Genomic DNA, 26293 nt, shown 5'->3' on the forward strand with positions numbered 1-26293 from the left:
CACCCATTGGGTAATCATACAAGCACAGAGAGATGGTTGCATCCAGGAACTGATTAGACTGACACAAATGCAAAAATACATGAGATGAAAACCATTGTTATTAAGCATACATTTTGTGCCTAGCACTGGTCTAGGTACTGGGGATGCCACAGCAAATAAGAACTGTTATCAAGTTGCCCACAAATTCATAAATTGCTGATTACATCACAGAATGTAAATGAGGTAGGCACCAAGGTGTGGTGAGATCAGAAGTTTTATCTTCATATATGCTGCTGAGTGGGCATCCCAAGACTTACTGTAGTTCTTCATCTGAGTGTAGAATTGTTTCAGTTAAGTGTATTTTCCTTTACATTTTCACGTTAGTGAAGATCCTTACCTTGTAAGTGACAGAAATCAATTTGAATAACTTGATCGAAAAAGCAAGATTATTAAAAGGTTACCAGATTATCTCATGCACAAAACGTAAGGAAAGGGATGTAGCTGGGTCCTTGGGAGGATCTGAAAAACCAACAAGCATTCAGGTGGTTCAACACTGCATTACTTAAGCCATGTCACATCAGTATTGGGCATCAGTTTTTAAAGCAATTACTGTACAGTGTCGTATAGAGCCTTAAAAAGGTAAAAGGAGCAGGCATCATTTTCTTTATGTAAAAGGTGAGGAAATAATCCTAGGAAGATAAAGTGATTTGTCCAAGGTCACGTCCCAAGTTTAGCAGGTAAGCCCAGAATTTAGAACAGAGTCCTTCTGACTCTTGAATCTTTTCTTTTCCCATTAGCCTTCTTCAAATCCTTCTTTTTCTAACATGCAAAAATTTCCCCTTATAATTCCCTCACCTTCTTAATTTTTCTTTTATCATTCATTTTGGTTTTGGAATTAAAGGAGTCACCTATGTGTCCTTAATAATAGGCTTATCTGAGACATCTCTTAAAACTGTCTTTAATTTATACCCTGTAATCTGAACATGAAGGAGCCACTAGGAAAGGGAATAATTAAAGAGATTAGTGGGAGATCTCAGTTGTCTCAGTGATTTTCTTATTATCATCCATGAAATGCCTTATTAGAAACGGGCCATTATAGTTTAAATGATAAGTCGGAGTTTGAAAAGGATTTGAAACTTCATCAGACGCTTTCTGAACTTGGAGTTGTAGCCTCATTGTTTTCCAAATTCCAATTTTTCCTCCACAATGAACAATAACTTTTTGATTAAACAGCTGGCAGTTACAATTGAATGCCTCACAATAACAAAAGTCTTCCTTCAGAACAGGAAATTTTATCTAAATTGCTTTACTCTTCTTCGGTGATTGTGAACTTCTGACAGGACTGATAGCATGAAAAAATAAAAATTTCTTTCAACAAAGTGATTACTTTTTAAAAGAAAGAGCCCCAAACTAAATGAGTAATTCAGTGAACTTGATACAAAGCAGAAGTCAAGGCACAAAAGTTGTCCTCTCAGTAAACATTATTAAAAAACAATCAAGTTTATATTGACACATTTATATTGGGAAGGCTGTAGACAGCAGCTGAGAGAGAGAGAGGCATGAAAGTACCACTTAGTAGTCAAGGGCCTTCCTCACTAGTTTTGTTCTTAAAAGGAGCAGCTAAAAAAAAAAAAAAAAAAAGGAGCAGCTACCTTTATTTAGTAAGGTAAAGCACTAAAGCTTGGCTTGTGTGCCAAGCACTGTGCTGTCTTTTCCATATGAATTAATTAGTACCCCAACTTCAACCTTTCCTGCCCTCCTGCTGGCATTTCCCATTGGTTGAAACCAACTGAAACCAAAAAGGAGAGGGAACCTCTTAGTCTTCTTTGGCACAGAGCAAGGCAGAGTCTATCTGGAGGGGGTAAATGGAGATACTCAACTCACCTTAGCATTTGCCACTATTTGAAATTGAACAACAATGAACAAATAACTATAATTTATCTACACTGTAATGAAGGCTCCAGGAAGCCAGGGATATAATATTACTCTTGTCAAATAAATATACAAGTGGCTGCCTATATATTGTCTTTCTATCCGTTCCTGTGTCCCTCCATCCATCATCTACACAACTATTAATGGGCCACGGTCAGGAGAACCCTTTTACTTTTTTATATGCACCACAAAACGTTGGGATGCTGAAGGACTTTTTCTTTTCTTTGTGGTGCTCTCTTGTTTGTTTGTTTGTTTGTTTTAATTTAAATAGAAAAACATCTAGAAACGGCCTCATGGAGGAGGTTGTTCCCCTGTGCCTCTCACTTTGCCTTGGAGATGCCCTAAGCAGAGTCCCAGCCGCTCCTGTCATAGGCTAGCTTGACTGTACCTGGGCAGGAGACCCTAGTCAAGCCTGACTTTGCTTCTTGAGGACAGACTTTGCCAAATAAAGCCTTCATCAGAGATTCTTTTTTACAGTGGGGCCAGGCTGGCACCTGTTAAACCTGATTTTATGAGGGGCGTAGAAATCTGTATTTTTGGAAAGCTTACTAGGCTCCCTTAATGTTTGGCAAGAGACCTTACCTTATGTGTGCTTTCCAAGGTCCTGAAAAAGTGCAAAGGTCAAAGAATACAGATCTCTGCGTGACTCTTGGGGACGCCAGTGTTGCAGGTGGTGGTGGTGGTCTGTGGCTGCATCAGGACTTCATGGAGAGAGAGAAATATTTACCTTGTCCCTTATCGTAGCTTCTAGACCCTGAAATATTTCACATGGGTTGTTTGGAAATGGTCAATCTCAGGCCTTTGGGGAGACATCCATTTGCTCTGGGAAGCTTTAAAGCATTACACGAGGATGTCCCATATGGTCTCTGCATGACAGATGGCTTTTGGATGTTTATATATTAATATAACAAGTAGCAGATGGAGGTTGAATCAGAGACCTTCAATGTCCTTTCTGACCCCGACGGTCCTAGTTACCGATGTGTGCTTTATATAAACATCAGGCCTTTGATTTATCATTAAATTTAAATCTTCATTTAGATGAATAATAAAATGGGGTTACACTAAATTATCACCCACTCACGAGTATCAGCAAATATTTTGGAGGCAGCTAGTCTGGGGTATAATAGAATACTTTGTGCAGCACATTTTCTGAACTCCTGGAAAAAAATGGGACTAATGACTATGGATTCATGTGCCATCAGTGGCTACACCAAGGGAGTGATTTAGGAGGCTGTTACTCTCCTCTCTTTCCTATCACATTGCTGCCCCTAAACTCCTCTTTTATAGAAATTGTAAAGCTGACAGTGGGTACTGTTTTCTAACCAATTGAACCAAGTGTCTTAGATGAGGCTTCTGGTATCTTTTTTCTGAAAATACTTCAAATTAAAGTACCTCCTGGATTGTTCTGTGAGGGGAAAAGCATTGATCTTACCTAATAACACTAATAATGTTTTACTTTAGAAAAGCATTTTAGAATTTGCAATGTACTTTTATTGAGATTATCTGTTTTATATTCATTGAAAACCTATATAATAGGTATTGTTATTAAGTTTGTGAGTGAAGAAACTGTGAAGGCCCAGAGAGGTTTTGTAACTTGCCCCAAGTCACAAAGCTTAAATGGTAAAGGTAAGACACAAACGGATGTTTTCTGACTTTAGTCCAGTGATCTTTCTGTATCTCACACTGTTTATGTAACCAACTGGTTGAACATTTGACTTTTTAAGAACAGAATCAATAGAGGATTGTAAGACAATATGGCATAGCATGAGTTTACATCTGGATTTGAATTTAGGCTTTGCCATTTATTGAATGGTATCAGGCAAGTCATTTAACCTCTGTGAACATCTATCAATTGAGTATAGCAATGCCTGCCTTTTAGGGTTATTTCAAGTTTGTAAAGTTCTTGCATAAGTAGATAATCAAGGGGAGCTCTTAAAAGTTTTGAGGCTGTGTCTCTCTGTCTGAGTTTGAGGATTACTGTCCTTGCCAAGTGGTCTTCTATCATCTACTAGGACATCCTTCAGAGACTGTAATTCATTGCTTCCCAAGGCTGTTCCTTCTCTCTGTGTTTTCTGACTGCTAGAAAATTCTTACCTTGAGCTAAAAATACCTCCTTGTAACTTACACTTGTTGGTATACGTTTTGCCTCTTTTAGCTACATTGACCAAATCCAATCCATCTTCCACGTGACAGTCCTCCAAATATTTGAAGACTTTATCTTGCTTTCCCTTAATCTTTACTTTTTCAGACTGAACATCCTCTGTTCCTTCAACCATTCATCACTTGATTTGGCTCACAAGCCCCTCACAATCCTGCTTTGTTCTTTCTAAAGTGTGTCTGTTTATCATCTGAGAAGTTCCTACAACTACATGTGATTATCTCTAGGCAGATGGACTCAGATTAGAATGAGATAATTGTCTTCTTCTGGTACCGTTTAAGATGATAACATCCTTTTTGGCAGCCTTATCTTAGCTTACTGTTGATCAAAACAGCTGTGTACTTTTTCTCAATATGTATTTCTGTTAAACCTTAGATCTCACATTCTGTCTTTGAGAAGCACAGTCCCTAAGCATGGGATCTTTCATTTTTTGATGTGAAATTTCATCTTATTTGATTTGGCCCTAATATCTGCCTATTAATGTCTCTTTTAACCCTGGTGGTATTATCTTAAAATTTATTATGATTGAAACAATCATACCAACCCCGTATTTTCCTGCAGATTCAATAAGCACACTGCTATTACACTGTTGAATCATAGGTAACAATGCTAAATATGACAGAGCTGGTTGTCTGACCTGATCCACAATCAGCATGATCTGGGGATAGGCAGAGCATAAGGGTTAGTAAGAAGTTGTAGGAGAGATATATTTGGGGCATAAAATATGGTTAAGAAAGGAAAGTACTGTTGGTATGGAGATCCAGATGAGGAGAGAGAAAAGAGTAAAATTTAATTGCCAGACAAGAAAAAGCATGCATCTGGCAAGTGTTTTCGAAGTGGATGAAGCAGGTCACACGAGGACTTTATCTTCTTGGGAAGACCTCTCTTTCTCTTGGAGGCTATTCATACCCTTCTCTGGCAGTCTCTTTGCTAATCTCATTTGAACACTGCTGCCTTCTCGTTTACCACAACAAAGGCATCTCCATCCAGATTTCAACTTTGCCTTCTCTTTTTAGTTCACATTTGTATTTACTCTGCTGAAAGCGGCTGCGAAACTGTTTAGAAACCTGCTGAGCCCTGCTACCGTCCTCCCTCCTGAGCTCTGCATGGATTTTGTTTAGAAGTCAATTCTTACACGTTGGTGCCATACTGTATTCATCTCTATAATCCATCTCCCCGATTACAGTCTGTACCTCCTGTACAATGCTAGAGGTGCCGTTTTCCCCTTGTCATTTGCTGAGTGTCATTGGTTTTGTTAAACAAATTGGTAGCAGGAGACCACAGAGCTCCCCTTTGGGGTATTCCTTTCATGTCCTTCTGGTACAAGCCCTGTGTGATGTGTCTTCCATGTTAGCAAATAAGTACCAACAGCCAAGCAACCTGACATGGAAATTCAACAAGTAGCTCATCAGTGTACATCACTGGCAAACACTCTTGCCACAGTGAGTAAGCTTTGAGGAACTATTTTGTAGATTGCCATGACCTATGGAATGAATGCTGAACAGTCATCAGGGCCAAGAGCAATGCCAATGACACCATAGGTGTCTTTTGTTTTTCTAGTGGTGATCAAGAACTTCGTGTTCTCACATTTCCCCTATGAAGCTGAGAGGGGAAGATTGCATGATGCCCCCTTTAGCCTGAGTTCAAAAGAGGGAATTGCCTCCTGTGCAAGCTCCCCTGCCACCGTATTAGTGAGGGGAGATAGAATGGGAGTTGTGTTCTCTAATAGGGAACTTTCTCTAAGGAACACCTTGATATTCACTAGTGCTGGCTTAAAGGCAATGAGGATGAGGCTCTCTATCTAGCAAAGGAAGGTCATTGTAACTTTCCTCTTCAGGGAGTATGTGAACACTTTTCTTCAATTCTAGGCAAAGCCCCAGATAAACCTCTTCATTTAGCGTCTCATTTGGGCTTCATATTGTCTTACTGAACAGCGGCATAATACATGTCAATTCACAAGGTTTACATTGGAAATTCATTCTTCTGTATAATTGGGAAAGGTACTGTAGAGTCCCTTCACAGGCCTTTCTTCACCCAGATAAATAAAAATCCAATATTCCTTCATATGTAGTGTTGTTGAACCACTGCATTTCTTTGTGTTGAGCTCTGAGGGCTTTATCAGTTAACAGAAAATCTAGTTCTTCATAGAGTATTGACTGGTCTTTAAGCAGATGGGATGCTTGCTAGGGAGGGCATTCTTAACGTCATGAATAAAGAGAAGTTGTACCTTGTGAAGAAAATTCCTAATGGGAGCCCTTGATTCAGTGGCTGACTTTCACAAGGAGCATGACAGTTTCTCTTTGCAGTGTTCATTCCTCTTGAGCAGTTTTTATGTTTGACTGGATGTTTAATTTTTCATGCTATTGTATTAGAAATGAGTTACTTACACTTTAAAATACCGTTAGATACTAATGGCATGCAAAATTCCTGTAATTCTCCCAATACATCTTAATAGGCAGCATCTCATTTGAGTTCAAGGCCTAGAAACACGACTAAATGGGAATTGGGCTTTTTTTGGCCAAAAGAAAGGGTAGATTTTAGATGGTTACAGAGTAAATGCATTATTTGTGTCAGATAGCCTATGGGAATATGATAAATTTGGGCTGATTATAATGCCATCAACTTAAGCAGTAAATTGGGCACTTATCAAAAGAACTATGCTTGATCTGATTAATTTTCAAGTTGCTATTTCTCTTGACTATTTCTTTCTGAAATACATATATCTGGCTTTCCTGTTAGTAAGTTGTCTGCCTGACAGATTCAAACTTGCTATCCCTATCTCTTTTCTGGATGGAAAACAGTGAGAGGGGTCTATTTTTGGGGGGGTGGGGGGCTTCTTGTGTAAATCTCATGAGCCGGGGATGATGGAGGAAAACACTTGAAAAAAGTTATCACATGTCACTCATTTTCATTGACTGTATTTTCCTCAGGATTATTTGCATAAAGTCTCAAGTTCAACTGCCTGATTTCTTAGTTTGTGTCATTCATTTTGGGGAATTGCGCATCATAAAGTCTTAGCCATAATACTTTAGGGCTTGTATAACTGTCTGTAGCCCTCTTATTCTGAACATAATGCCTTCATTCATTCATTCAGTATATGGAGTGGGCACCTACTTTGACTAGGCTCTCTTCCAGATGGTAGAGATACTGACATGAAAAAGATAGACAAGGTCCTTGCTTTCAAGATGCTTACTTCTGGTAGGAGGAGACAGTCCATCAGCAAAGAGCCAACTGTGGAGAGTCATGTGCTTTGATAAGGGTAAAACAAGCTAAGTGATGAGTGGTTAGTTGCTACTTTATATAGAATGGTCAGGGAAGGTGTTAGTGCAGGAGACAAGTGAGCAGGTGCAGGGATTGGTTGCGAGGGTTTTATTTCCTCCATACTCAGCAGATAATCAGTGGTTGTAGCAGTCAGGAAGTGCAGACACAACTTGAATGTGAAAGTGCTGGACCCAGGGGTACCAGGAAAGACCAATTGCTCCTTCCTTGGCAGGGAGGTCTGGGAAAGCAGGTTCAGCCAGGACCAGAATTTTAGACTTCAACAGTTAGTGGGAGGGTATAGAGTCATATGCTGATGTCCTAGAGAGTATGTCCAAATGGGCCATCCAAGTGGGCAGGGTCTCAGAGATCAGTAAAGAACCAAAATACAGGGCAATCAGAATACATAAAAAATAATATATATATAACAAGGATAAATAAGGACGGCCTGAAGTAAGAACTTAGAGGGCTTTGGCTTACTGCTGACATTTTTTGTTTCCCCAGAAACCTTTTATATGGATTGGCTAAATCCAATTAAGGTCCCAAATGGAGTAGGAAAGTGCCTAGTACTGGATTAGGCAAAAGTGTTAGGAGTAGTGTCTTGTCATATTTTACTCATATAAAAACTATGTATTTTGTTGTTGTTGTTCTTGGTTTGGTGATTGTGTGTTCAAACATACAGTCTAATATATTATAAAATATTTCTTATACCTCCTCCTTTTTCCTGAGCCCTTCTCCTGTCTGATGTGAGTTTATGATGAACTTTCAACAAAAGTCAAGCTTTTGTAAATGTCAAAGAATTACATATTTTGGAGGAATGTAAAAGATATTAAGATGTTTGCTTAATTTGCATAGAAAAGTTTGTGACTTACGTCTTGAAAGAATTGAAAAAAGCTAATGAATGACATTTTAAAACTAACATAGTAAAAATACTGGGATTTTGGTATGTCATAGAAAATGTACTTTGTCCAAAAATTTTGTTTTAATCCAAAGTTTAGAATCTAAGTAGGTTGTCAGTGCGCACTCTAATCAGGTTAAACAGCAGCAGAAGTTAATGCTGTTAATTCCTTTGTTTTTTTTTTTAATTTTTAAAAAAAAATTTATTATTTATTTTTGGCTGTGTTGGGTCTTCGTTTCTGTGCGAGGGCTTTCTCTAGTTGCGGCGAGCGGGGGCCACTCTTCATCGCGGTGCGCGGGCCTCTCACTACCGCGGCCTCTCTTGTTGCGGAGCACAGGCTCCAGACGCGCAGGGTCAGTAATTGTGGCTCACGGGCCCAGCCGCTCCGCGGCATGTGGGATCTTCCCAGACCAGGGCTTGAACCCGTGTCCCCTGCATTGGCAGGCAGATTCCCAACCACTGCGCCGCCAGGGAAGCCCAATTCCTTTGTTTTGTTCCTGTTACATATTCACTTGTTCTAGCTTTTAAATTTGTAGAAGGTGAAAAGAAATTTAGGATTTAAAGATTTTCAGTGTGGCAATTTATGACAAAATAGACACTAAATTCTTGCATTGTAACATTGAAATCCCACACCCTCCCGTGCGACAGTGATGTCATTCTCCTAAACTGTGTCCCAAAGCACAAGCCAGGCACCGAAGATACTGATAATCCCATCTCAGTGGATTCATTTGATGTGAGGTGCAGCCGGTGGGCTGAAATGTATCATGTGACCTGTGTAGCTCTGCATCCTTAGACACCTGTGAATTTTACAGACTGGCAGCACCTACTATGTACCAATGGCATTAAAAGTATTTCATTCAAGCCTCACCACAGCCCATACAGTCAGCAGTAACATCCCCGTTTTTTATTTTTTTAATTTTTAAATTTTTTGCCTGCATTGGGTCTTCACTGCTGCGTGCCGGCTTTCTCTAGTTGCAGGGAGTGGGGGCTACTCTTCGTTGCGGTGCACGGGCTTCTCATTGCGGTGGCTTCTCTTGTTGTGGAGCATGGGCTCTGGGCGCACGGGCTCCAGTAGTTGTGGCACGTGGGCTCAGTGGTTGATGGCTCGTGGGCTCTAGAGCACAGGCTCAGTAGTTGTGGTGCACGGGCTTAGTTGCTCTGCAGCATGTGGGATCTTCCCGGACCAGGGCTCGAACCCGTGTCCCCTGCACTGGCAGGCGGATTCTTAACCACGGCGCCACCAGGGAAACCCATCCCCGTTTTTTTTTTTTGTTTTTTTGTTTTTTGTTTTTTTTTCATCCCCGTTTTTTAAATGAGAAAGCTGAGGTACAGAGAAATTAAATAACTTAATTAAGGTCATATAGCTAGTAGAATGCACAACTGGAATGTGAACCTAAATCTATCCCAAATTCATGTGTCTCTGCTATACCACACGATCTCTGATATCTCTTGGCATTATGGGCGTGAATCTATAACAGTCACCTTTCTATTTTTCGTTGGGGTATACTTGTTAGGGTAAAGAATACTAGCCACAACTACGGAAAATCCTCTCTATCTCAGTTGGGTTGCCGTCTGGTCGGGCGTGTCTGGCTGGCAGGTGACCTCCCACATCATCATTTAGGAATCCAGGCCCTGCCATCTTGTGGCTTTGCCCACCTCTCAGCCCTTAGAGCCTTCTCTTGTCAGCTGAAAGAGACAATGTGAAAGATGCTTGAGGGAGGTTTTCTGGGGCTAGGTCATGGCTAGCAGTGGTGCAGATCCCTTCCATTCACATTCCATGGCCACACCCAGAGGTGAAGGAGGCTGGAAACGTTGTAGCCACGTAGCAGTGTAGCAAGGAGGAAGAGAAAATGGGTTCTGGAAGAGCTAACCGGTCCTGACCTTGTGCTTTGGCACGTGATCTTGTTTCCCCTTTCCCTTCCTGATAAGTAAGTCAAGTTAGGAATTTTAATTTATTTGAGTGAATAGCACAGACTTGGGGTCTGGGTTCAAATCCCAGCCCTGCCATTCACCAGCTGCCTAACCATGAGCAAGTTATTTAACCTTGCCGAGCCAAGAATACCTGCCTGATGGTGGTATTGTGAGGATTAAGTAAATCAATATAAGGAAAGTCCTTAGTACAAATGCTTGACATACTCTCGGTACTGTGTAAGTGCTGGCTGTTATGTGGGTGTGTCAGCTCTACTTTATTCTTCATTCACAACTCAGCTGTAGTGTCCCCTTCTTTGGAAAGTCTGCCCTTTCTTTTCTTTTTTTTAAAAATATCTTTATTGGAGTATAATTGCTTTACAACGTTGTGTTAGTTTCTGTTGTATAACAAAGTGAATCAGCTATACGTATACAATATTTTCTTTCTTCTCTGCTTCCGCAGATCCTTGCACTTATTGCCCTGAATTGTAAGGTGCGTGTGGGTGTGTTGTCTGTCTGGCTCAGGCGTTTGACCTGAGGGCAGGAACTTGGCTGTGCTAACTTCGCCTGTGTGTCCCCATAGCCAGCAGAGTGTCACACACATTGTAGACAGCCAGATGTTTCCTGACGGGAAGGAAACCTCATTAACCAGAATACTAGAATATCAGAATACAGTATTCGATTTCCTGACCACGCTGGAAACCAAGGAGTTCATGTATTAGCTTTGACTTTTCATTTCAGTTGATTTGGGCAATACTAGATTTAAGTGACAGATCCCTTGTGCCCTACCGGCTTATTTGCATGAGCCAGCCCACCTCAGGGATCATTAGCCCTTTTGCCAAGATTCTGATTGTATTTGTCTAGTATGTTGGTGGCATAACTCCCCCTGTACAAGGGTGAGGTTAGGGATGTGATAATCCTGTTTCTTAGTTTATGAGATACTATCAGCATTAATCCATGCAATCCTCCGTCCCTCTCTCCTCCCTCCCTCCCTCCCTCCCTCCCTTCCTTCCTTCCTTCTTTCCTCGCTTTCCCCCTCTCCTCCTCTCCCCACCTCCCTCCCTTCCTTCCTTTCACTCCCCTCCCCCCCAACCATTCCCATTCCTTTAGGAAAACACTGTCATATACCTTAGGTGACTCTTAAAGTTTGTGTATCTCTTTGGCTAATCGATAAAATAGTTTTGCATGTATGTAGTTTTAATTTACATAATTATAGGCCTTTTTAGCTTTTTCACTCTATTTTTAAAACTTTTTAGCTTAATATAATTTTAATCCTACAGAAAAATTGAGAATGGTCCAAAAAACAATCATAAACTCTTTGCTCAGATTCTGCTCTGTCTCTCAAAGTAATAATGTGTGTTTACATATGTATGTACTTATATTGTGTATATACACATTGTTATTTTGAACTCTGAGAGTAAGCTGCAAACCTCATGACCCTCTACCCCTAAATACTACAGTGCATATTTCCTAAGAACAAGACATTTAAATAAACACTATCCAAATTCTCAAAATCAGGAAATTGAACACCAATACAATACTATTTTGTAGTCTACGGTTTCTATTCAAATTTCACCAGTTTTCTACTAATGTCCTTTATGAGATTTTCTTTTTTCCTGCCCCCAGATCCAGTCCAGGATCCTGCACTTAGTAAACATTAGATAAAGACCTCCTTTGCTCATTGGAGCTCACATTCTAGCATATTGAAAACCAAAAAGAAAGCATTTGAATGGAAAGCTCCTCTCACTCTGATAGATGCAAATGTTTTAAAATGAAGATGAAGATAAATAGTTTGACAACATTTTCAATTTTTTAGTGAAATGACCTCCTAGAAAATTATGCTTCTGCCTCTTCCCCTAAATAGCGACTTCCGTTTCTCTGTGGCCTCTTCTGAAATTCACCAGCGTTGAACATAATTTTTGCATCGTTATCTCCATAGTGCATAAATAATTTTGCATTCTACTTTCCTCTGGTAAAAATTATTTTGTATATATTTTCCCATATTTCATAACCTGCATATTTAATCACTCTTCATGACTGTAGTAAATTCTGTCAAGCTGCACTACTGTAACGTATGTGTTTCTCTTTTGTTGTAAATTTGGCTTGTTTCTAGTTTTTCACTAATATTAGAAAAAAAACTTTTTTAAGGAAGTATATAGCATCTTCTTGTATTAAAGCAGTTTTGACAAATTGTTTCATCTAAAATGTTTCCTTCTAACATACAGAAAGAAAGGTTGCATTTTTGTGGAGAAAACTCAGGCTGTCTTTTTCAGGGAAACTTATTTTTCCTTGATTATGTTTCGAGCCTCCATTTATAATGGAAAGATAATTAATAGAGAGGGACCTGATATATTTAGAGCTTTGTCAGTTGAATACTTTACATGTATTGTTAGGAAACAGCATGTTTCCAGTGGGGAATAGGAGAGTAATGCACGATGTGGCTAAGATATAAGGCTGCAGTGTGATAGTTCCCAGCTGCAACGGCCTTGCAATCATTCACTGGCTTTGACACAACTGGACAATCCTTCAGGTCTTCCGCACTTTCCTACTGAGAGCTGCTGGAGGAATCCATCACCCTCTGCCAGGAGGCAGTCAGCTGCATCCCAGCTGGGGGGATTGATGAATTGTTAGACCTCTGGACCTCCCTGGGGGATGATTCTCCCCACAGCTGCTCCAAGTAAGGACAGAGGAATGAATGGAACGGACAGGGCCATCATGAGGAATGGAAATTCACAGATGGTCCCTATATCTCACCCCATTCAGAATCTTCTGAGCGTCTAAGGAGACAAGTTCAGTTCTTAGGCAAGCTCTTCCTTTCCCTTTTCAGTACTCAGGTGCTGGAAGGTACTTGCCAGGGGTGAGGTGGAGGCCTGTGATCAGCTGGTGGTTACAGGGACTGTTTCTAAATTTCAAGATTTGTAACCGACTAACGTGGGGCTTGGGAGGGCAGAGCAACTGAGACAATTCAATTGTTCAGTAGGCTTTATCAGTGCTTTCAAAGATCCTGGGACTGTTGCCTTCTCTGTATTAGTTATATGTCTTTCTATATCATATGAAGGTTTTCTTCATGTACAGAATTTTATCTTTTACTCTATGAGGGCGGGACTTTGTACGTCTGGTTTATTGCTCTGTCTCCTGTTGCCTTGTATGGAGCTTGGAGCATAAAGAAATGCTCAATAAATATTTGTTCATTGGGTGATGACTTCAGTTACTTGATTTTGTACACTGGGCACATTATCATGTGTGCAGCTGCTACTCAGTTATTCAGAAGGGGTTAGGAGGTTACTGTAGAAATGAGTAACAGCTGAGTAAAGCAGTCAGGGAGTAGTAGAGCACTAAGGAGAGTACGTGGGCTTTGCAGCCAGACAGGTGGAGATTCTCATCCCAACTTTACTGTTCCCTGGCTGTCTTGGTTGACCCATTTACGGTCCCTGAACCTCAGCTTTCTCACCTGTAACATGGACAAAACCACTTTACTCACAGAGTTTGTATGAAATTCATTGCTCAGAATAGACACTCAAAAATGTTACCCTTTTCCTTCTTCCCCTGCCAAAAGGGCAAAGATCGAAAGCCAGGAGGGGCCCAGATAATGTGTCTAAGTGTTGTCAGGAAACAGATCTCTGTTTATGTTACCTGTCATCTAAAATGTGCCACATATTGGCTTCATCTCTCTATACCAGCAGCTAATGCCATGAGTACTTCAAACAGTGTGCATGTACCTTTTGGTTCTGCTTTGAGCCTCTTTATTAGTAACTGTGTTCTTTGCCCTTATAGGATTTATGAACGTGTGATAGACCCTCCTGAGACCAACCTTCCCCCAGGAAGCAATTTATGGCTTGGTCAGCGCAACCAAAAGCATGGTTTATTCAAAGTAAGCACTACTTTCTACTTTTGCTTTTCTATGTGCTTGATGTGAATTTAATCATTTAATTGTCACAACAGTTCTCTGACGTAGGTGTTTTGAGACTAGACAGAGAGTTCAGTGACTTGCCCAAGGTCACACACTTCACTCTACTGCCAGATATGGATGTTCCAGAAAGTAAATAATCCTCAAAATGTTTCTTATTGCCCTACTTCTGGGAGATTTAAGGTAATCTTCAAATTGGTTTTCAGTGTCAGAACTTGTTAATTCAGTTTTGGATGGATGTCTAGTCTAGATAAACAATAAGAAACGGCTCAACTTCCATGAGCTTTGGTTTTCCTGTCTATAAAGAGGGTAATATTGGGTTGGCCAAAAAGTTCATTCGAGTTTTCCCATAAGGTGTTTTGGAAAAGCCCCGAACGAACTTTTTGGCTAACCCAATACAATAACTGCATTCATAAAAACATGAGGATTCAGTGATAAAGTGAATTGAAAAAGTTAAAAACATCATGAAATTTAAAGATTGTCTTGTTCTTCAATAGAATGGCAGACTAGATATTTTTAAAATCCTCTTGCTTCAAAATGCCTGTAAATGCTGGATAAAACAACAGAAATCTTTTATGATTTGTCATTGCACTTACAATAAGGTATATCCTTAGAGGCTAAATACATGAAGGGAAGTGAAAACCAGAGAGATGTAGGCCAATATCAGGAAGTTAGATATTTAAGTTTATTCCTTTTCTTTCTTTTAATCTGTTTCTCTATTCCAACTTTATTGAGATATCAATGACATATAACATTACGTGTGTTTAAGGTATATAACAGTTCGACACACTTAATATATTGCAAAATGATTTCTACCATAATGTTAGCTAACATCTCCATCATATCATATAATTACCATTTCTTTTTTGTGGTGAGAACATTTAAGATCTACTCTCTTAGCAACTTTCAATTATATAATACAATATTATTAGCTATAATCACCATGCTGTACATTAGATCCCCAGAACTTATTCATATTATAACTGGAAGCTGGTACTCTTTGACCAACATCTTCCCATTTCCCCCACTCCCTCTAAACCCTGGCAATCATCATTCTACTCTCTGTTTCTATGAGTCAGGTTTTTAGATTCCACATATAAGTGATATTATACATTATTTCTCTCTGTCTGATTTGTTTCACTTTGCATAATGCCCTCAAGGTCCATCCATGTTGCAAATGGCAGGATTTTTTTCTTTCTCGTCGTTGAGTAATATTCCACTCGTGTGTGTGTGTGTGTGTGTGTGTGTGTACACATAGACATACCATATCTTCTTTATCCATGTATCTGTTTACAGACACTTAGGTTGTTTCCATATTTTGGTTATTATGAATAATGCTGCAGTGAACATGGGGGTGCAGATATCTCTGTGAGGTAGTGATTTCATTTCCTTTGGATATATACCCCAAATTATGTGGAAGCCACCCAGAAGTGGGCTTGCTGGATCATATGGCTGTTCTATTTTCAACGTTTTGGGGAACATCTATGTTACTTTCCATAGTGGCAGTGCCAATTTACATTTCTATCAGCAGTGCACAAGGTTCCCCTTTTCTCTAATCCTCTCCAACACTCGTTATCTCTTGTGTTTTTGATGATAGGCATTTTAAAAGGTATAATGTGATATCTCATAATGGTTTTTTATTTGCATTTTTTGATGATTAGTGATGCTGAGCACCTTTTCATGTACCTTTTGGCTATTTGCATGTCTTCTTTGGAAAAATGTCTCTTCAGTTCCTCTGCCCATTTTAAAATCAGACTTTATCTTGCTATTGCATTGTATGAGTTCTTTGTATATTTTGGATATTAACTCCTTATCAGGCATATGGTTTGCAAATATTAGTTGACTGTATAGGCAAGGATTTATTTTTGGGTTTTCAATTCTGTTCCATTGGTCTATGTGTCTTTTTTTTTTTTTTGCTGGTATCATACTGTTTTGATTACTATAGCTTTGTAGTACAGTTTGAAATACAGAAGTGTGATGCCTCCAGCTTTGTTGTTCTTTCTCAGATTACTTTGGCTATTTGGGGTCTTCTGTGATTTTATACAAATTTTAGGGTTTTTTTTCAATATCTGTGAAAAATGCCATTTGAATTTTGATAGGAATTGCATTGAATCTACAGACTGCTTTGGGTAGTGTGGACATTTTAACAGTAGTAATTCTTCTGATCCATGAACGTATGGGATATCTTTCCATTTGTTTGTGTCTTCTTCAGTTTTTAATCAAAGTCTTGTAGTTTTCAGTGTACATATCTTTCATCTCCTTGGTTAAATTTATTCCTAAGTATTTTATTATTTTTGATGCTATTGTCAATGAGATTGTTTTATTTCTTTCTTGGATATTTTGTTGTTAGTGTATGTAAATGCAACTGATTTATATATTTTGATTATGTACCCTGCAACTTTACTGACTTCACTGATTTGTTATAAAAGTTTTTTGGTGGAGTCTTCAGGATTTTCTGTGTATAAGATCATATCTGCAAGCAAAGACATTTTTACTTCTTCCTTTCTAATTTGGAAACCTTTTTTTTTTTTTCTTTTTTGTGCCTGATTGCTCTGTCTAGGACTTCTAGTACTATGTTGACTTAAAAGAGTGGTGAGAGTGGACACCCTGTCTTTTTTCCTGATCTTAGAAGAAGCGCTTTCAACCATTCACTGTTGAGTATGATGTTAGCTGTGGGCTTATTATATATGGCCTTTATTATGTTGAAGTGTGTTCCTTCTATGCCCAACTTGGGTGTTTTTATCGTGAAAGGATACCACATTTTGTCAGATGCTTTTGACAAAGCATCTACTGATATGGTCATGATTTTTATCTTCCATTCTATTAATGTGGTGTATCACATTTATTGATTTGCATATGTTGAATCATCCTTGCATCCCAGGGATAAATCTCACTCCCAGGGATAAATCTCACTTGATCATGGTGTATGTTCCTTTAATGTACTCTTTAATTTGGTTTGCTAATAATTTGAGAATTTTTGCATCTATATTTATCAAAGATACTGGTCTATACTTTTCTTTTTCTGTAGTGTACTTATCTGGCTTTAGTATCAGGCTAATGCTGGCCTTGAAAAATAAGTTTGGGAGTGTTCCTGCCTCTTCAGTTTCTTGAAAGAGTTTGAGAAGGATTGACATTAATTCTTTAAGTGTTTGGTAGAATTCGCCAGTGAAACCATCTGGTCCTGGGCTTTTCTTTCCTTTTCCTTTTTTAAAAATTAAGGTATAATTTATATACAATAAAATTCTCTTTAAATGTATGGTTCTGTGAGTTTTGGAAAGTCTGTGCAGTCATGTAACTACCATCAAGATAAAAGATTGTTCCATAACCTCCAAAAATTCCCCTGTGCTGCACTTTATTCAAGTCTTCTCCTCATCCTAAACGTCTAGCAACCACTGATTTGTTGTCTGGCCCTATAGTTTTGCCTTTCCCAGAATGCATTATAAATGGAACCATTTATGTAAGTATGTATATATGTTGAGGTTCACCCATGTTGTTGTGTATATCAGGGATTCATTCTTTTCTATTGCTGAGTAACATTCCAATTCTGTTGTATGGATATACTACAATTTGTTTATTCATTCCTTAGTTCATGAACATTTAGGTTGTTTTGAGTTTTTAGCATTTATGAATAAAGCTACTAAAATATTTACATACAGGCTTTGGTATGAACAAAAGTTTTCATTTTTATTTGGGTAAATATGTCAGAGTGGGATTGCTGGGCCGTATATTAAGTGTATGTTTAACTTCATAAAAAATGTCATTGTATTTTTTAAAGTGGCTATACTATTTTACACTCTCATTAGCAATGTATAAAAGTTCCAGTTAGAGCCTTAAATTCAACATTCTGTGTGGGATGGGGAGAATGGCTTAGATTCCATGCAAGCTTAGAAGTTGGGACAGAAACTTCTGAAATAAAGCCATGATTCAGAAGACCACCCCTCCAGTGAAAGGGTAGGCAGAAGTAGTCTACTACTTAGCAAAGGGAGGCAGTCCATTGACTAGCTTTTCTCTGCTTTATCTCCACACACACAAAAAATAGTTCCCTGATAAGAATTTGAAACCACAGCTCTTGACATCAAGCAGATGTAAAATTTGGATTTATATACTCATTAAGCTCAAGAAACTATCTTAATGTGATCCTGGGTTGGGCACCTTGGGATTCTTAATGAAGAAAATACAAATAATCTTTGGGAAAATCACTTTTAATGCAAACTTCACAAGATTACTACAGATTAAGTTCATGCAAATATGAGTTTTTAGCCATCATGAGTAAGAATGGGAAGAAACAGCAAACTTCCCATTTATCCCTCAAAGGGCTGTAGAAATTGGAATTACAAGATAAAGAATTTTTAAAATCCCTATATTTAAAATGTTTAAAGAAGCAAAATAACAACTTAAAAAAAATGCATGATGACTAGAGATGATAAATATGACCACGGAGATTTGAGACAAAAGTTACTTCCAGAAATGAAAAATATAGTCATTGAAGTGAAAAAAACTCAGTGAATCCGCTAAACAGTAAATTAGACACAGGTAGGGAGAGCATTTGTGAAATGAAAAATATTGTCAAATAATTACCTTAATTGTAGTGCAGGGATAGAGGAAAATAGGAAAGGTTAAAATGTAGGGAAGATGCATATATATGGAAAAGAATTTTATGTATGTATTTTGCTTATATGTATTTAGTGTGTGTATGTATGTATATGCTTCCATAAATATTTGAAAATTCCAAAAGATAATGGGAAAATGGGGTTATGGGCACTATTAGAAGTATGATGGCTAAGGATTCTCTAAAGTTGATAAGACATCAATTTTTATTACAGGAAACAGTGCAATCAAAGTGTAAGCTCTTGCTGTCAAAAAGTCACTTAGAAAACTTAGAAAACTTAGAAGCTTAAACTATAGCTATTTTATTTTATTTTTAAAATTATTTATTTATTTATTTTTGGCTGCGTTGGGTCTTCGTTGCTGCGCGTGGGCTTTCTCTAGTTGCGGTGAGTGGGGGCTACTCTTCGTTGTGGTGCGCGGGCTTCCCATTGCGGTGGCTTTTCTTGTTGCGGAACACGGGCTCTAGGCGCGCGGGCTTCAGTAGTTGTGGCACACGGGGTTAGTTGCTCTGCGGCATGTGGGATTTTCCCGGACCAGGGCTCGAACCCGTGTCCCCTGCATTGGGAGGTGGATTCCTAACCACTGCGCCACCAGGGAAGTCCCTAGCCTTTTAATTTAGCTCATAATTCTTTGGGTTGATGGGATGATCTTTCTGGCTTGGTCTGGGTATGCTGGTATGTACTGGGCTCTCTGGTATGTCTGTTGTCATTTGGTTGGTCAGTAGGTGGCTTCACATTTCTGGTGGTAGATTGGCTGTTGACTGGTGTACTGCAGTTCTTCCCCATGTGGAGTCTACTCAGGCTTATCCACATGGCAGTCTTGAGTTTCCAAGTGTAAGAAAAAGAGGAAGCCTTACAGCACTAGTGCATTTCAAGGCTCTCTTTGCTTGATCGCATTTGCTAATAATTTATTGCCCAAAGCAAGTCATATGATGAAAGCCAGGAGTGAGAGGTAAATAAATAGACTTCATCTCTTGTAGGACTATTCTGCAATATAACGTTGCAAGGATATGGATGCAAGGAAGGGAAGAATTTAACATTTTAATAATCTATTACACAAATGATGATAAATAGAAAGCCACACCTAGACATATTAGCAGAATAGCAGAACCCCAAGGTCACAGAGAAGATCTTAAAAGTGGGCAGTGAAAAAAGGCAACTTTTTCAGAAAAGAGGAACTTAGACTGAACATCTGGAAGTCTGAGCAAGAAAAAATGGGAGAAGGTATGAAAACCAGTATAAATAATAAAAGCACACAAAAATCACTGCAAAAATTAAAACAATGGTAATTATTAACAATTTTGTGCCAATAAAATAGAAAATGACAGAAAAATGAACAATTTCTTAAAACTATATAAATTATCAAAATGGACTTAAGAAGTGCAAAACCCAGGTAGTCTTAGAATCATTAATGTATCATCAGGAATTCATGATTCGAAATCTGTTGTATCAGTTAGCTTTTGATGCATAGCAAATCAACTCAAACCTTAATGGTTTGAAACTGCAACCGTTTATGTAGCTCAGAATTTTGTTAGTTGGCGTTTTGGGCTGGGCTTTACTAAATTGTTCTTATATTCTCAGTGGGTTTAATCATGCATCTTTGGTTAGCTGCTAGGTTTTCTGGGGGCTGGCTGTACTAGAATGGCCTTTAGTTTGATGGCTCATCTCTGCTTCATGTGATCTCTCATTTTCTACCAGTCTAGCCCAAGCTTGTTTACCTGGTGGCTGATCAGGGTTTCTAGAGCTGGAGCAGATGTGAGAATGACCTTTTGAAGCCTATGCTTGAAACTTGCACATTATTTTTGCTGCATTATTTTGGCCAAAGCAAGTTACAAGGCCAGATTCAAGGGTCTGGGAAATTGACTCCACCTTTTGATGGGACACAAATTCCCATTGCACAGGGCATGGAACCAGCAAAGAGCAAAGGACTGTGACCATTTTTTTAGTCTACAGTGTCTTTCCACCAAATAACTGCTGGGTTCAGATGGTTTTACAGGCAAGTTCTATTACATCCAAGGAAACCATTCCAATCTTACATAAACTCTTCCAGAGAAGAGAATAAATGAGAACACTCATTTATGAAGATAGGGTTACCTTGATTCCTAAACTAGACAAGGACTGTATAAGAAAGGAATTGTATAATACAAGGCAGTTTACTTTTGAACACAGATTAGATTAAAAATGTAAACAAAATATTAGCAAACTGAATCTAGCAGTGTGTGTGTGTGCGTGAGAGAGAGAGAGAGAGAGACCCAGTTATTGGTTATTTCAACAATATAAATTTGTTTTTATCACCAAAACATTTATTAACATAATTCAACACATGAAACAAAGGAGAAAAAAATACTGTGGTCATCTCAAGAGGCAGAAAAGCACTACATAAAATTCAGTACTGACTCATGATAAAAAAAGTTCTTAGCAAAATAGGAATAGAAGGAAACTTCATTAAACTGATAAAAAGTACATAAAGAAAACATACATAGAAACATCATACTTATGGTGTAAATATTAAGAGAATTCCTGTTAAAGTCAGGAATCATACAGGCCATCCCTATTACCGTGTTTCTTTTTGACACTATACTGTAGATTCTTACCAGCAAAGTAAATTAAAACCTTAAGGATTATGAAAAAGAAAAATATAATTATTCATGAATTATATAATTGTCTACAAAAAATTGGACTCATGAATTATTAGAATGACCAAGAGAGTTCAGAAGGACTGTTGGACGCTTTTTGTGTGAACAAAAGTTTTCATTTCATTTGCATAAATACAAAATCGAAAAACAAAATCAGTTGCATTGCTGAACAAAAGTAGCAGCAGTAGCAATAACAAAGATACAGTTAAATATAATATTTTGTTTATAATATAAAAAATGTGTAAGTACTTAAGAACAAAATCAAATATATACATGACAGTTATGAAGCAAATTGTAAAATTCTATTAAAAACTATATTAAAGAACACCTAAATGGGAAGAAATATATTCTTCCCATTTGGAGAAGGAAGCTTAAAGCAATAAAGTCTTGGAGAAGGAGGCTTAAAGCAGTAAAGTCTTGGAGAAGGAGGCTTAAAGCAGTAAAGTCAGTTTTTCTCAAATTGATCTCTAGATTCTGTGAACCTGTAATAAATTCCCAACAGGATTTCTTTTTTTTTTTTTTTTTTTGGGTGGAATCTACAAGCCGATTCTAAAATTCTAATGGAAGATTAAAGAACAAGAATAATGAAGACAATTCTGAAGAAGAAAATGGGAGAGGGACTTGGCTTTTTCAGATACAAAGGCTTATTATAAGGTTATAGGAAGCTTATAATGTCATATTGGTGCAAGAATTGGCACATGCATCAATAGAACAGAATGGAGAAGCCAGAAAGATACCCTTCCATTACATGTGGCAACTTGGAAACTTGAAGTGGCATTCCCGATCAATGGGGAAAAGACGTATTCATCGATAAATGGTTAGGAAAATCAGTTATTTAAATATTTCATATATATATTAATTGATGTAATTGATTTTTGTGTATAATGACAGGAAAATCTTTAAATATGTATTTGCACACCATATGCAAAAAAAATTACAATTACAATTGACTTAAAAGCTAAATATTACAGCAAAACTTTGCAAGTTTTAGAAGACAACATAGGAGCATATCTTCATGTTCTTAGAGTAGAGAAAAATTTCTTAAGCTTAAAAAATAAAGAATCTTTAAAGGAAATATTGATAAGTGTAATATGTAGAATAAAAAGATCTGCTTATCACAGATGATCTTGGCAACAAGGATCAGTTGACAAAGACATAGTATCCATTAAAGAAATGCTATAAATCAATAATGAAGATTCTTATAACTCAATAAAAATTCTGGCAAAAGATACGAAAAGGCAGCTCCCCAAAGTGGAAACGTGAATAGCCAATGAATGCACTAAAAGGAATTCCATTTCAGTAGCTATCTTGGAAATGCAAATTAAAACCATTAGTAGATACAATTTCTTAGCCATCAACCTGACAAAAATGGAAAAAAAAAAAACCCCCAAAACCTGACAATGTTAAGTGTGAGGGAGACAGTTGAGAACAGGACACATACTCATTGTAGTGGAAACTTGCATTGGTAGAATACTAAGGAGAGCAATTAGGGAGATTTTGTATAAAGTTGAAGATGTGTGTACCTTATGACACAGGAACCCAACTTACAGGTATAAACACTGAAGAAACTCTTCTTTCTATGTTTCTTCATTGAAGAAACTCATGTACCCAAGAAGATATGTACAAACATTATCACAGGAACATTTTCTTTCTTTTGTAATTTCAAAAATTTGGGAAAAAACTCTATCACTGGGAGAAGGTTTAAGTTGTGGTAAATATTAAAATCATAGAACTTGAGTAAAAATTGATGAATTACAAACATAATGTTGAATGAAAAAGCAAGTAGCAGGAGAATATTATGGTAGTAAATCATTTGTATGTGTAAAAATCAAAACAATCCAATTTAGTGCTTATTTATACATTCACATGTAAAAAGGTAAATGCATGGGAATGATAAGCACTAAATTCAGACTAGTTTAACTTCTAAGAGGAATAAATGGGGATTTTATTAGAGATGGGTACCCAGAAGTCTTCAACTGTAGTGATAACATTTTATTTAAGGTGGGTGGGAAATTCACAGGTATTTGCTGTAGTTTGGTTTCAACCCTTTTGTACATCATAAATATTTGAAATTAAAAATCATGACATAATTTTTCAGGGTGATAATTCACATATATGTATGTGTATAAATATGTACATATATCCATATCCATACAGGTGATTTTTTTCATGTTCTATGATTTTCCACGTGTCCAAGAATCATCAGAAATTTGTCCAAGTGTCTCTGTTCCAAACTGGCTCTCACTTATGCTATATCTTGTTTTGTAGCTAGTTACCCACTGGTGAAGCTACTCTTTTCTTAGGGGTCTTGCGTCTGTAGTGAAGGGCAGCAACTGGTTCCCAGTCATGGAAAGACATCAGAATCAGATGGGAAGAGTTTACAATTCAAATTTCTATGCCTACCTAGACCCACTTGTTGAGAATCTGAGCTGTAGGGTTTGGGAATTTATATATTTTTAAAAGGCCTTTCTCACTGGTTTTGATCTGTAGATTTGAAGGCTCAAATTTGAGTGCACTGACATAGGTGACGTGTGTTGATGGTCTAGATTAGTGTTTCACCTTGGTCTCTATAAAGATCTCACAAAATATAAGATATAGCTAATAATTAGCTTCTGCTTTAGTGTCTTTTTAGATTAGTGTCTCTCCAACTTTAGACTGCATCTGAATCTCCAGGAGGGATTGTTAGAACACAGGTAGCTGGATGTCAATAAACAGTGGAGTAGGCAGCTCTAAGTTTCTTTACTTCCACAGAAACATCAAAAAACAAGCAGAAACTGTTAGAACCAACTTTGTCAGAATTTTAGCAAACATTAAATGTTTGTAGCAACCAAGTTTATTTTGAATCAAGAAAAAGGCAACATCAAAATAGCAGGAAAGCTTTATGGCATTTTTACTTGCCCTCGCCCCACACCAGCTACAGCTCAGCGGCAGTCTTGAAGATGTCAGCCCATGTTCCCAGTGTGGGAAAATTGTCCCTGGCTCTGGAGGGAGCAGAGCAAATCTTATCTACAAATTATTTTGTATGTCTGTTCTGTCTGGGACTGTCTGAAGGACTGATGCAAGACACTTATCTCTACTTCACCTGACTCAGAATTCTCCCAGGCCAAAAAAATTGGTGGACATTTCTTGAAAATATTGCAAAGCTACCAAACAATCTGGGGCAAAAGATTACGGTTGACACACATTAGACAATCTAGAGATAGGAGGAAGAGCTGAGGAGAGAGATTCTTTGGGCAGTTTAAGGCATTCAAAAGCAATCATGTATATGGGGAATTTAGAAAGCTATATGCATGCCCAGAGCAAGAGTCATGCTCAGAAAAGACCTGAGAATACCCTACGCGTTCACTTTGGGCTGATCCCTAGGATCAGTGCAAGCATGGCTAAATGTTAAATGAGGGCTCCAGCATATAGCATGCTCTCCCCCAACTTTCCCCCCCTCCCAGCTCCTGGCATTCAAGGAAATCTTGGTCTAAAAACTTTCTGAACACGAGTTCCGGAACAGAGATTTTAGTGACCAGACATAATAAGGAATACAGTCTCTAGAAAAATAGATAAGTTACTAAACAAATGGATTACTACAGCATTCAACAATAAACAAAAAAGAACAAACAGAAAAACCCCTAGGAAACCCTGGGGAAGGGAGAGACTGATCTTCAGAGTCATTAAAGTATTCAGTTGTCCAGTGTTCAAATAAAGTCATAAGGCAAACAAAAAATTAGGAAGGTATTGCCGTTCAAAGATAGAAAATAAATGGACATAAACCATTCTGGAGGAAGCCCAGATATTGGACCTACTAGATGAAGACTTGAAAACAACTATCCTAAATGTGTTCAAAGAGCTAAAGGAAAACACGGACAAAGAGCTTAAGGAAGTGAAGAAAATTATGTATGCACAAATGAGAATATCAATAAAGATAAATTACAAAAAGGAACCAAATAGGTATTCCGCAGCTGGGAAGTACAACTGAAATGAAAAATTGGCCAGAATTCACCAGCAGGTTTGAGCAGGATGAAGAAAACAATCCCACAGGGTGCTGCACTTAGAAAGGCCCCCATGATTGGTTTAAGGCTCTGCTGTTGCTACCTTCAAGTTTTCAATAATTTTTGAACAAGGGACTCTGCAAATTAGGTAGCTGATCCTGAATAGTTTATAGGGGGGCTTACTTGTTTCTTATTGGTCACATTATCTAGATTCTAAGATTTACCAGGGTCAGAACTGTGTCTGTTTTATTCAGCAAGTGCTTCAAATAGTATCAGGTACACAGTTGGCAGATGATGTACTCTTAACATGAATGAATAAATGCACAAGCTATGAATCTGCCTTATTTGTAAAGTGCAAAGATGTCTCTCATACAGGTAATGCAGATTGTATAAGAATATATATATTGGGCTTCCCTGGTGGCGCAGTGGTTGAGAATCTGCCTGCCAATGCAGGGGACACGGGTTCGAGCCCTGGTCTGGGAAGATCCCACATGCCGTGGAGCAACTGGGCCCGTGAGCCACAACTACTGAGCCTGCGCGTCTGGAGCCTCCACAACAAGAGAGGCCGCGATAGTGAGAGGCCCGTGCACCGCGATGAAGAGTGGCCCTCGCTTGCCACAACTAGAGAAAGCCCTTGCACAGAAACGAAGATCTAACACAGCCATAAAAAAAAAAAAAAAAAAAGAATATATATATTAAAAGCACCCTGCACTTAGTAGGTTTACAGCATGCATTCCTTCTCCCTCTTTCTTATATATTTAATGCTCCGTATATGCTTAACTCTATACTGTAGTAAAGACAGGCACTTTTGCTGCCTTTTAGGGACTTCTGTTTTAGTTGGGAGCTTGTGATTAAGACAGGGAGAATAGTTTGTCCTGTTATCTATTTTAGCTTGATGAGTGTATGATTCTCTGTAGATATAAGGAATCCTTGCTTAAGAGCCCAAATACCTGATACAGGCAGAAAACACAACGGGTGTTTACAGACTTGGACAATCATTTTCCTGCGGAGGTGGGTTGTGGGGATGAGG

The 26293-nt window shown here is 38.3% G+C and overlaps 1 protein-coding gene across 3 annotated transcripts in view; it reads left to right on the top strand.

The window, feature by feature from the left end:
• NELL1 (neural EGFL like 1) overlaps positions 1-26293 on the top strand; it is an 863771-nt gene that overhangs the window by 156836 nt on the left and 680642 nt on the right. For all 3 annotated transcript variants that reach the window (XM_061203146.1, XM_061203147.1, XM_061203148.1), the window contains exon 5: positions 13908-14004. In XM_061203146.1, coding sequence (XP_061059129.1) covers positions 13908-14004 — 97 coding nt within the window. The remainder of the gene's footprint in view (positions 1-13907; positions 14005-26293) is intronic.

The sequence above is a fragment of the Eubalaena glacialis genome, chromosome 10 (genome assembly GCF_028564815.1).
Source record: "Eubalaena glacialis isolate mEubGla1 chromosome 10, mEubGla1.1.hap2.+ XY, whole genome shotgun sequence".
NCBI classification, from domain to species: domain Eukaryota; kingdom Metazoa; phylum Chordata; class Mammalia; order Artiodactyla; family Balaenidae; genus Eubalaena; species Eubalaena glacialis.